At 42.4% G+C, this 12,910-nt stretch overlaps 1 protein-coding gene across 5 annotated transcripts in view; it reads right to left on the reverse strand.

Annotated features, from left to right (window-relative positions):
- LOC122215613 (mitochondrial intermediate peptidase) overlaps positions 1-12,910 on the reverse strand; it is a 163,413-nt gene that overhangs the window by 50,398 nt on the left and 100,105 nt on the right. The window contains exon 17 of one of the 5 annotated variants that reach the window (XR_006200493.1): positions 6,542-7,078. The exons of 3 other annotated variants lie outside the window; for them this stretch is intronic. Coding sequence is in view for 1 of the 2 variants with exons in the window: in XM_042931335.1 (XP_042787269.1) it covers positions 1,935-2,012 (78 nt within the window). In the remaining variant the exon portion in view is untranslated. Of the gene's footprint in view, positions 1-1,179; positions 2,013-6,541; positions 7,079-12,910 lie in introns of those variants that run through there. One more of the 5 variants, XM_042931335.1, reaches the window with a different exon arrangement.

A 12,910-nucleotide genomic window follows, 5' to 3' on the forward strand; every position in this document is an offset into this window, starting at 1 on the left:
GAAAGCTTTCAGACTTTCAGCACTGACTGTGAACTGTGGGGTTTTCCTAGATGCTTTTGTTCTGGTTGAGGATCAGCTCTGCCTTGTGATTCCTCATCTCCAGTTACCTTCGATGTACCCTCAGGTCCTGAAAATTTGTAGCTCAATAGATTTCTTGAATTTCTTCCCTGATGCAGATGCCTAACATCAATGCCTGGATTTAGACCTTTATCATCTTCTGCCTAGACTGTAAGACCTTTAAGGCAGGACCTATGTGCGTGTGTGTGTACATACACATATACATACACTGACAAAAAGAATCACATTCGTTAAACAAGATCAAGGTGCTATGAAAAAGCAGCAGCATTTACTGGCAATAAAACCATAATTGTGAAAAGCAAAAAACAAAGCTAAAACTAAACTAACAGTAGTGAAAAAGGTAGCAAGGAAAAAAAACTGCAAGGTAATCTCCCAGAATGGAACACAGAGCAAACGCTGAATAGGAATAACTGAAGGAAGGAAGGAAGGGAGAAGACGGACGGAGGGGCTTCAGTTTGATACTTCAAGTAACAGTCCCAAATGAAACAACTAAAATGCTGGGTAAAAGATATTAATGAAAAGATTTGTGAATGCACTGCTGAGGCAGGAGAGAGTGAAATGTTAGCGAAATGATCAAAGAGATCATTTTTACAAATAAAAATGCATGTTTTTCAGTATCTTATCTGGTAAAATCCACGATGTTTTTTGTATTTGTTCGCATCTATTATTACCCCTGCTTGCTTCAATGTTTCTGCCCTCCAACCCATGCTCGATACTGAAACCTTCACTCTCCCCTATAGCTGATCCCTGCCTGTGCCACTACTCTGCTGACAAACTTCAAACCTCCAGGGTCTCCCCTTTCCCTCCAGGATCATGTATAAGCCTCTGTGCAGACACACAGGACTCCTTAGTGTTTGATCTTAGTTTCATTTTCAACACCCAGCCCCCAGCCCCTGCTCCCATACCTCCCATGCCTGTCGTCAGGCAACCCGAGACAAGCATATTCCCTCACCATCCTCTGTCCCCATCATACCTCCCCTGTCCCCCTCTCCCTCCCCGCTACACTGCCTTAACCTGAGGTAAAACCTGACTTGGAGTGAACTAAGCAGAGATAAAATGCCATTTCTGACACCAGGAGGCACGATTAAACACCTCTGTGTCTGTAACAGAGTTCTCACAGCATCACAATGCATCATTTTTCACACTAGCTTATTTATACATACTCTTCTTCCCCAAAGACGATGTCTGTCAAATGAATTAACCCCCGTGAGGAGAGATGATACTGTTGGGATTAAATAGGAGCTGTAGTTTTATTTCTCAGTAATTGAGTTGCAAAATCTCTGTTTCTAAGAAAGGTTTTATGGTTGATTTGGAAAAGGAGGGTAGAAGAGGCAAAAAAGGGGGGGGGGAAGATAAATGAACGTGGTGTTTCTCAAACTGTGGGGCCCTTATCTACTAGTGGTTTGTGAAACCAACAGAGTAGGTTGTGACCAGCATTTAAAAAGTGAAAATGCAGAACAGAAAATACTGGACCACCATGCACATAGTTAGGATAACTTTTAGTCCGTGGTACTTTGCTTCACTTTTACACACACACACCCCTAAACGTACATACGTATATTTGTATCATCATCATAATACAATGCATTCCTTCCTGTGGGCTTGGTCAAAATACTTGAAAGTCAATACGTTAACGGTTCAAGGACGCAGGTAAGGAAACCAGCCCTACTCTAAGTAGAGAGAGAAGCCAAGGATACGCCAGCAGATGAGAAAGCTTAAGATGGGTGCTTTCACAGCATATGCTAGATTTTACCTGCAGGGAAGTAGTTTATGAAGAGATAAATCACCTCTGTGCCTCTCTGCATTTAGCACTTTGATGTGTTTTCTAACATTACGTATAATCAGGACGCAGGCTCTCAAATGATGTGCCGGTCTCTACCGATTCTGCTTCTATCGGTCCGGTGTTCACGGAGCTCGTGAACTCTGCTTATCATCTACACAGAACAAAAGGAGTCGTAGGCTGTAGATTAAAATTATGAACTGCTTTTAGCTAACCACTCTCAGAGAAAGAAAAGACAATAAGCTTCAGAGGTACTCATCACGAGCAAATACAGGGTGTCGAAGTAATTCACGACACGGAACAAACAGCACGGTGTCGGTACTCGTTTCTTGGATCCAACCGTGTGCACTCTGGTTATGGGGGATACCGTCCCTGGGGAAGCTGGCTGGAGGGCACATGAGAACTCTGTTTGCCACTCACGAATATGTGGAATGAATATTATGAAGTTTTAATTCAAAATAAGAGGTTATTAAACATAATTAGGATTAAAGTGCCCTGTGGATTCTTAGGATCGGTGCCAGCAGACTAATCTGAGATAACTCCACCACGGTGACTGTGCTGATTCCTCACGATGGAGACAAACCCGCTCACGGCTGAATTCTCTTATTTAGAACGAGCCAGCTCGGCAGCGTCCAGCATTACTCTACTCATTTTCAATACTGTGCTTTTCTAAACTGTGGCCATCTATTATTCTCCAAAATCTTTTTGTACATTTCTTTGTTCACTTTAATTTAATCTCAATATAGGACTGGCTGAACATTTTGGAGAATATACTAAGTTTTAAGAGGGAAAACAGGTTGCAAAAAGTGGTTGTGAAACAAATGTAAACTACCGTTTGATTTATAGACCTCCACTGCTCTCGTTTAAAGGACTTAGCAGTGGGGAAGGGTTGTTTAGACTGTACTTGGGCTTAAGTGGAAAAAAGTTATTGCTGAAATTGTATAAATCATCTCAAATATTGTTTGATTTTAGCTTTTAAGAGTCTGAGTTTTCCTAAGTGTGCCGAGAAAGTTTGGTTGAGTTTTCACTCTCCATAAATCAGCAAGTATTTCAAAGCCTCCCTGAGACACATAAAAATATACACGTGTGAGAAGAATGACTACACCATCAGTAAGTTAAGGATCTGAAAATAAGGCATATTAAAGCGAGCAACGAGCTGGGTCCTCGCTTCTGTCATTATTAAATATATAAAGAGGTGGAAAAGACACCAAGATAAGCTATTCTCACACGTCAATAACCACATATGGGCACGGAGAGCAGCTAGAAGGGCGCAAAGCCACCGTAGCGCTACTCAAGCAACCAGCCGCGCCTTACCTCGGGGGGCCTCCGGCTGTCTTTCGGGAACAGGGATCACCCTCAAAAGTCACCGACAAAAGAAGGTGGCCCACACACGAGATTCCCATCTATTTTCATCTGTTACCCATCCTACGTGCAAGTGATGTGATTTTCTTCCTCAAATGCCATTTTTGATCATTTAAGTCCCTCCTTTTGAATAAAAAAGCCAACGAAGGAACGCAGTCGATGGTACTGTCGTAGTGTCGTATGGTGACAGGAGCTACACTTGTGATGAGGACAGGGTCACGTACAAACGCGTCCAATCACTGTGTTGTCGTACACCCGAAACTAACGTAACATTCTGTGTCAACTACATCCAAATTTAAAAAAAACGTCCCCTTTCAGTGATCACTTACTACACTCACAATACTAATAATGTTTAACATCTGTTTTGCATTTACTATGTGCCGGGCATTGGGCTAAGTGCTTTTGACAAATATTCTCTCACTCTTACGATAACCATAGTGGGTTCGATATCACCATCTTACAGATGAAGATCTGATGCTTAAGACTGGCTCTAGGCCATCTGATCCCGAAGCCTCGCACCCACCTTATTCCTGCACCGTCTCCCAGGCAGAGTCAACCTGGCCCTCCACGGGGGAGACGCCTTCACTCAGACTCCTTCCCCTACACAGAACCTCAGCTGCGGACCTCCTACTTCCTCACGGAACCTTCTCACTCCTACCTTTGTAATCTGAAGATGTGACTATCCTGGAGTATTCTTTTCTCTGACCCTCACACGCTCTGGCCTCTTTCAAATCACAGGTGAAACCTAAAACATTTCGTTAAAACCATAAACCAAACAAGTATGCTCAACTTCCCTATTATTATTCAGCATTATTTTGAAAGTTCAGCCACCGCACCAGTCAAGGACACACGGACGCATAAAAATTGGAAAGGGGCGGCAAAAATATTACTTACATGTGCTGTGAGATATGTATCTATATAAATATGTATCTATATGTATATCTGTCTATGTCTATATAGATGTAGATAAATAGATAAACATATATAGAAACATATCTGGAAAATCCCTAAAACCTGGTAAATAAGTATTGAAAACAGTCAGTTGTTCATCAAGACTGTCAGCCACAAAAGTAAAAAACGAAAATAAATAACTTCTACGTACCAATGGAGACTAGCTGGAAAAAGGTGCTGGGGGATATATAATATCCATTCACAACAGAAAAAAAATCTTAAAACAGGAATTCATGTAATAAGATACAGGAGGGACTTCCAGTAAGAATGTCAGAAACGTGCAACACGGTGACGGGAATAGGTAGATGACGTAAATAGAGGAACAAAGGCATCTCTATTAATAAACAACCAACAACAAACACCCAAACTTCCACAAATGATTATCCAGTCTGGGCAAGAACCCCTGAAATGGAAAGCCTAGAAACAAACCTTGTCGTGCAGGAAAACTTCGCATCTCACAGAGGGCATCTTTTCAAGTCAGTAGGGAAAAACGGGTTATTCAAAAACCAACTAGAGAAACGAAAGCCGGTTCCAATCTCATCCCTTAACACTGCCACAAACTTAAACAGTCAAAGATTGAAACATGAAAAATAAAACCACAAGAGTACGAGAAGAAAATGTGGACAGAAAGTTGAATGCAGTTAGGCCAGAAAGCTCTCTTGAAGGCTGACAAAAAACTGAAAGAAAAGTCTAAAAGATTTAACTCAAAACAACATTTATTGCCATCAAGCTAAGTAACAAACATAAAACCTTCTAAGTGTTAAAAAAAATCATAAAAGAAGCTGAAAGATAAATAACAAAATGGGAGGACAAGATTATGACAAAAAGACTAAAAGGCTGACGACCCTATGAAAACGAGTAACAAAAAGATGAACGTAAAGATGGGAAAATGACAAAAATAGGCAAAATCCAATTCCTACTGGATGGTAAGACACCACAGGGGAAGCTGTTGGTTTCACCGGCAGTAAAAGAATTGCAAGCAGAAATAAATTAAAGTATGTGTGGTCTATCAGATTGGCAAAAACTAAAATCAAATCCATAACTGGGGTCATCAAGGAAAAGCCATCTGGATTTTAACTTTGCGACGTGTACCAGAACATAAACTCTACACGTATCTTCTGGCTACGCAATTTCACCCTTAGGGATTTATTTTAAGGCTACAATAGTCAAATGGACAAGACATACGCATCCATAGTTAACTGTAGTTCTTCTACAATATCGAAAACTGGGTTCGGAACCTTGAACAAGAGCTAGGGATAGGAGTTAGGGTTCTGGGGCACAGTCTCAGAGCAAGAGGAGAAAGGGTGAATACCAGACGGAGCCTGGGAAAACACAAGGGGCGGGCGCGGGGGAGGCCTCAGTTTGGCACGTAGATAGGAGTCCAGCCTACCGTCTGCTCTGCACGTAGGATCAACACATTGTGCCTGGCACACAGCAAGAAAGGCCCGTGGAAGAAGACGAACACGAATGAGCCAAGTCTAAACTACATTTTATCGAGGATTGAATTTAATCCTAGTAAAGACACCTGGGACTTCAAGGTGATCTGGGAAAGTAAGAGAATCACATTACGGACTCGGTTGCAAAGAAATCCATTCATTTTCATTTATTAACGTCCGTGTAACTTTTGTCCAGGTGAAGAACACACTTTCTCTTTTACGTTCTCTGCCATGGTACTTTCGCACAGTACCCTGCAGTGAAAAACTGCTCGGTGCTGTGAAGACGCTGGGCATCACCTCGAAAGTCATCCCTTTTAGAAGGTACCTTTTCCGGGACAAGAGAGTCTGCATTCCCAACCTCCAAGATCTCTCGAAGAAGGGAGGGAAAGTATTCAGGCTCAGGTGTGGTGAATTTTATATCCAGAACTCAAGCCATGGGGAGAAGGAGCTTCTCTTCTGAACCTAATCCAGGCTCGGCCCTGCTCCTTCCTCTCAGCTGGGCTCTGAGGAAAGGAAGGGCCATATGGTCACTGACATTTCAATGGCCTTTATGTCTTCAATGGCACAGAAAGAACTGAATGAACGCCTGTGTCACTGGAAGCCAACTGAAGCTATGTGTGTCTGTGTGTGTGCGTGTCTGCCCTTCCAACTTTACAAGGAGTCTGTGCTCCTTAAAGAAAAATCGGAATGAAAAATACAAAAAGGAAATTGACACTCACCCGTAATCCGTGACTGTGATAAACAGTTGTTAATGTGAAAGCTCCCTTCGGTTTTCAAAAGACAAAAATCACACTATCTATGATTTTATTAGATGCTTTTCACTAACCTGATATTAAGAATTCTTTGTGAACGTTAACGGCTGTATATTACTTCATCGTGTGGCCTCTACGAGTCAGGATATACTAAGTGACGATGGCAGTAACATGAATCCTACCGTCTCAGTGGCTTCCAACAGCAAAGATCTGTTCCTTGAGCAGACGACACATCTCTCTCGGGTGAGCGGACTCCTCTCACGTCAGCAGCACTTAGGCACCCAGGCTTTCTGAGTCTCCACCACCCGGAAGGTCATTGGTTGCTGGGCCAACAGGGAGGAAATGTGGACAAGTGCGCAGTGGCTCTTAACTGCTGCAGCCCAGCAATGAGCCCCATCACTTCCGCTCGATTTCTTTGGCCAGATCAAGTCACGTGGCCACAACTAACTGCACAGAGCAAAGATGTGCAATTCTACCACATGTCAGAGATAGCACAGTGCTAAGTGGGCAGGCCTAATGACAAGCACAGGGTACGATACGGCTTGCTTAACCTTTCCTCCAATGTTGGACTCCAATTTCTTGTAGATGTGCTAATTATCAGGTGTCCAGCTTTATTGGGTTTTCTATGTATATCTTCAGAATAAATTCCTCAGGGCTACATTAATGGCTTTTGTAGACTTCCATGTTCTTGATCCCTCCTGCCAAACCCATTCCTCCTCCTAGAAACAAAAATAAAAATATCTACATCGGTGTATCAATACAATCACTAGTGTTGTCTTTTAATAGAATGTGGAGTCATATGATAAGTGAACGTGTCATTTTGCTGTTATTTCCATTTGCATGCTTTCGCGCACCAAGAAAGTCAAACAATTTTTTTGTAGATCTATATTAACTATTTGCATTGTCTTCTTTTGTGACTGACTTCTATGCCTATTTTCCTTTGGGGGGAGCGTTGGGATTTTGTTGTGGTTGTTGTTCTGCCCGTTTTTTATTTGTATTTGTATGCGCTCTTTATGCAGCAACAATATAAACCATTTGTCATTAAGTGTTGCAATTTTTGAAAACCAGTATGCTTGTCTGTGAATTTTATTCATATTTCCTGAGAGAAATTAAAATTTTTGTGGTCAAATCCATTCATCTGTATTTTCATTTGTAATTTCTTCCATCTCTTTTTAACCTACTATCCTTCTCTAAACGAAAGAGAAGATAAGAGGGGCTAAAAGGAGGCAGATAAGGGCTTATTTTTTTCTATTTAAGTGTTGGCTCCATCTGGTATTTATTTCACGACAGTAAATACGCATAAAGCGACGCAACATGTACACTACTCTTGCTTGGAACATCTTGGGTAAATTACTTAATCTTCCCTCTTCTGTCCCTATAACACAACTCCACAGTTTGGAAAGCTTCTTAGCTTCAGTACCAAAGTGAATGGGCGTCCCGGCCCCGCCCCCACGCAGAGTCCCAGGAACAAATAAACAAACAGAAACGCTGCCCGTCCGTTTGCAAACTAATGTGAACCCGTGTCACATTTCCTACTCCCCGTTCATCAACTCCCAGGCTCTTCAGTGCGACTGGTTTTGAGCTTACCCCATCCAACTGCCATACGTTCCAAATGAGACCACTGGTTTCCAGGACAGTGCGCTCTTATATTTCCCTCCTAACTCATTGGTTTCTCTCTTTCTGTGTTGGTCCTTCCTCATTTTCCAGCCCTTTAAATGATGGCCCAGGGCTCATCACTCCTAAGGGTGATCTCACCCAGTCCGTTGGCTTTGATATAATCTATGTGTGGATAACTGCAAATCCCTATCTCCAGCACAGACTGCTCCTCTGAACTTTGGACTTGTATATCCACCAGGCTACGTGACAACTTCTCGTTTGACTAGTGGCATCTCATACTTAGTATTCCTAAAACCGGTTTCCTGATTGCCCCAAGGACCTAGCCTTCCCACAGTCTCCTCTCCACGTTAAAGGCAACGCTTTCCTTTTGGCCACTTGGGCCAAAACCCTCGCAATCACTCTTGACTCTTCTCCCGCTCTTATACTCCAAATTCTATCTGACCTCTACCTGAAACCTTCGGATGGCTTCCTACTCATCCACATCCGAGCCAAAATGCTTACACAAAGAGGACATTCAAGCGGCCCATAAACATAAGAAGAAGTGCCCAGAGTTCTTAGTCATGAGAAAAGAACACATTAAAACCACAATGTGATATGGCTCCGTACTCCCAAAGTGGCTAAAATTAAAAGGACTGACAATATCAAGTATTGGACAGGACGTGGAACAAACGGTGCATCCGAACATTGCCTGTTGGTGTGCAAACCCCGCAGAATTATTTTGAAAAACTGTTTGGCGGGAGCTGCAGTAAAGCTAAAGTATCCCCCAAATTACTCCCAGCTACATACTCAACAGACATGAATGCTTGCGTCTATCAAAAGATATATACATGAATATTCGCAGGAACTTTATTCACAATAACCCCAGAAGGGAAGTAACTCAAATGTCAGTCAATAGTGGAACACATTAGTACGTTGCGGCATATTAAAAATGGAATACTTCAAAGCGATGGAAAAGAATAGGTCACTAAACCAGGCAACAAGATGCACGGATCTCGCAGGCACGATGCCGTATAGAAGACGCTACACTCAAAAGAGTACCTAACACACGGTGGTACTTAGCTCAGGTTCGAAACAGGCAAAGCTGGTGGTTACCTTGTGGGGAAGGTATGTTGAAGGAATACTGACTGGCAGGTTGCAGGGGCCTCCTAGAAGCAGGTGCTGAAAACGGTGTATATCTTGACCCGGGTAGCAATGAGACAGGTATACACCGATGTAAGATTTCCTGGAGCTGTGCACTAAGATTTGTGTATCTCATGTAAGTTCCGCCTCAATAAGACGGTAACAAAACAAAACACCTTCTATTAACATTTGTTGGGCACTACCATGCACAGGTGACCTGAAGGAATCATGAACGGATAGAAATGGGCCCTGCTGCTATGTGAACGTCACTCCCCTCGGGAAGACAGAAAGTAATCAAATGACCTCGAGAAATCAGGAACCGGGATGACCGACACGCAGGGAAAGAACTGGGTTCTGTGAGGGTGGGCGACAGAGGAACCGGCGAGCTCGGGGGGAGTGACATTCCCAGCAGAGCAGAGTGAGAAGACAGGAGAACGTGCTCCAGGCAGAGGGAAGTGAGTGCCAAGAACCCGAAGCCAAAGAGGGGCTGTGTTCAGCTGGACAAGGCTGGGCTGACCAGGCCCCACAGGAACCCGTGGGCGGCAAAGGTCTTCGGCCTCTGGCTCAAGAGCAGCGAAAGGCACTGAGGGGTTTTAAGGGAAGGGGTGTTACAAGCGAATGCGCGTTTAGAAAAGATCTCCCAGATAGCTGTGTGGATTTGAGAGAGGGAACGTCGGTAAGGGGACACTCGTTAAGAGAACTGTAACTGCCCAGGCTAGCGTCCACCCATCTGGGAGACAGGGCAGGAGGCGCGGTGAGGGAAGGTCGTCACTGACACTGCGGATTCGATGTATCTTTATATCTCACAGAAGCGATTTCCACTCCAGGTCAGTATGTGAGACACAACAGGAACACCAGGGACCCCTATGGACAGAGGCGGAGGGCCAGGGGGACGGGAGCCCAGGAGGGACGTTACACACGGACCCTTTCACGTTTTTACATCTTGCGGTTTTCAGGCATGTGCATATACTCCTTCCTACTCAAAATATAATTAAAACGTAAAATTAATATCACTCAAGGGGAGCCTTCCTTACCTTACTAATGTTGCCCTTGGCTTCTCTGTTGGTCACAAGGCACAGAGGTAAAAAGGCATTGCAGCAAGCCCCTCTGGGTACTGTCATTCCATGAATAATAGTGAGGTCCCCGCGTCCTGCTCACAGCTCATGTTTGCCATGGATGAGAACATAATTTACTTAGAGAATCACCAGAGAAGCCACTTCCTGAAATGTAAACTGCCTAAAATCTAAAAGACACATGTGCATCATTTAAAATATACAGTTTACTTGGTATAGGAAAAACTCCTAATATCCTGGATTTTCATTTCATTATATCTAACCCATGTAAATTTGCAGGGGGTCAAAAAAAACAAAAAAAGTATAGCTCTATTCGTGAAAACCAAGACAGAAATGAAAGCCGGTGACTTGGCCCAAAGAGCTCTATTATAAAAACAACCCGGGTAGTCCTATAATTTCCCCGTGTTTTAAATCAGTGAAATCTAGAGTTGCAGCTGTCCCACAGACTGAAACCATATAAATTTTTAGAAAATGAGTCAATCATGAGATTAAAGTTTCAATTTATAACACTTCTGTGTTTTAGTTACAAAGTCGTAAATAAATCCAGCATGACAGAGAAGGTAAATATTTTCTCAGTTGTTTATGCAGCCAAAGAGGAAAGGAATTTAACATGCAATTAACTACTTAGGTTTTTTTTAGATACGCACCACATGGTCTTTGTATTCCAGATAAGCAAAAAATAAATATTGTTTTGTTTAACATTTGCTTAGCAACAACAAATACTCCAAACTAGTGTGATACCTGGCTGATACCTTCACTTTCTGGAACTGTTTTTCCACTTGCAAAAGAGGTAGCGCGTAAGAAAAGGGAGGAAATGGAACTGCTTCCCCAGGAAGAAGAAGAAAAAAAAACTAAATAGGAGGAATGAAGATTTTTATTAAATAAATGAGGTTGAAGTCTCTGGAGACAGAATGATGAACTTTCAACCACTCGGGGGCTCTACTTCTATTGTTTTCAGGCAGTATTTTTTTTTTCCCCACATTAAAAAAAAGAGACGTTTATGCCATTCTTTAAACCAACCTCTGAACAGGTGTGAGGTTAAGAACAGGTCGAAAGCAGACCTCAGATTTCTCAATAACGCCTCCCATATGATCAGTTTCTCTTATCGGCCTTACTTTAAAAGTAACTGGGAAAAAATGTGACTGCCATTTTAATCGAGATGGTAGAAATCGCTTACGAGGGCTATTATTTCTTACCGTCATGATTTACCAATTTTTCTAAAAATTAAAGCTTTTAAAATAAAATCATGAACACGTGAGTCTATGTGAGGTCACTAAGATGTAATATAATTTTAAATTAAAATTATGTAATCTCCTCTGGAAACTTCTGAAGTATACACTTAAAATTGGACATTTTTAAACATGATTTTTAATCTGAACGCACAAGTGTCAGCTATCCACAGGGATTTCTACACAAATATACCGACTCACTCACTTACTTATTTTGAAGAAAGAAGCCCTTCGAGACTGCCTATCAAGTAAACAGGAAAGAGAATGAACTCTAATGGCAATAAATCAGTCTTCACACCCAAACCGTGTGTAGCAAGGCCGTTTTCTCATTGTTTCTGCTTATTTTTCTTCTTTTTGAGACTTAAAAAAAAAAACTCCATACAGTAAAATAAACACGGTAAAAGGACTCTCAAAATCTCTCTGCACTCTCCCACTGTGTCGATTCCATGTCCTTCCACATGGTTAACAGGTCAGTTTGAAAGTTTGTCTGGGATGAGCCCGCTGTGCAAACAAGTGGGTTTACTACTGGTTGCACACCATCTCCCAACTGGTAAATTACAGGTTACTTTCCTTTGCACGTATTGTCATGACATCAGCAATGTCAGGGTAGGAATCGGCTCCAGAAATTGAGCAATTTCAGGAAGGGAAGCCCTCAAGTTACACATAAACTGTATGATAAAAGTTCATTTATTAGCCTGTTTATTTGGGAATGCAGAACACACACCCAAAATAGATGTTCTATAAAGCATGTTCTAAGCTACTACAGTCAACGTAACCCTAAAATAATAGAAAAGAGCAGAGCGTTATATTGTTTTAATAGTAGCAGAAACGGAAAATAGTACGTTTAAAATTTTGGTTTTTGCTGGTACTTGAAAAAAAGCTGTTCGGGGTGGGGGGTGGGGGTCTGGGTGGCTCAGTCGGTTAAGCGTACGACTTCAGCTCAGGGCACTGTCCCACAGGTCGTGAGTTCCAGCCCCGCATCGGGCTCTGTGCTGACAACTCAGAGCCTGGAGCCTGCTTTGGATTCTGTGTCTCCCTCTCTCTCTGGCCCTTCTCCACTTGTGCTCTGTCTGTCTCTCTCTCTCAAAAATAAACAAACATTAGAAAAAAAAAAGCTGTTCCAATTAGAAGATCTTATCCAACCGCACTGGCTGATCCACTGTGCTCCCACTGCTTAAATATTCCCCTCAGTTGTCTTCTAAATTTCCCTTCATCTTACTCAGCAAATTCTCCCTGCTCAGTGCAGTCTGTGATCATAGCTTATAATTCCATCTGTATCTGTATCTGTATTTTAACTAAAAAATAATTTTAACTAAAACTAATTTTAACTAAATTTTTTTTTTTTTTATTTTAGAAAGAGAGAGTGCAAGCAGGGGAGGGGCAGAGAGAAACGGAGAATTTCAAGCAGGCTCTGTGCTGTCAGTGCAGAGCCCGACATGGGACTAGAACTCATTAAACTATGAGAAAATGACCTGAGCCAAAATCAAGAGTCGGACGCTTAACTGAACCACCC

This window comes from Panthera leo, chromosome A1 (genome assembly GCF_018350215.1).
Source record: "Panthera leo isolate Ple1 chromosome A1, P.leo_Ple1_pat1.1, whole genome shotgun sequence".
In the NCBI taxonomy this organism is placed as follows: Eukaryota; Metazoa; Chordata; class Mammalia; order Carnivora; family Felidae; genus Panthera; species Panthera leo.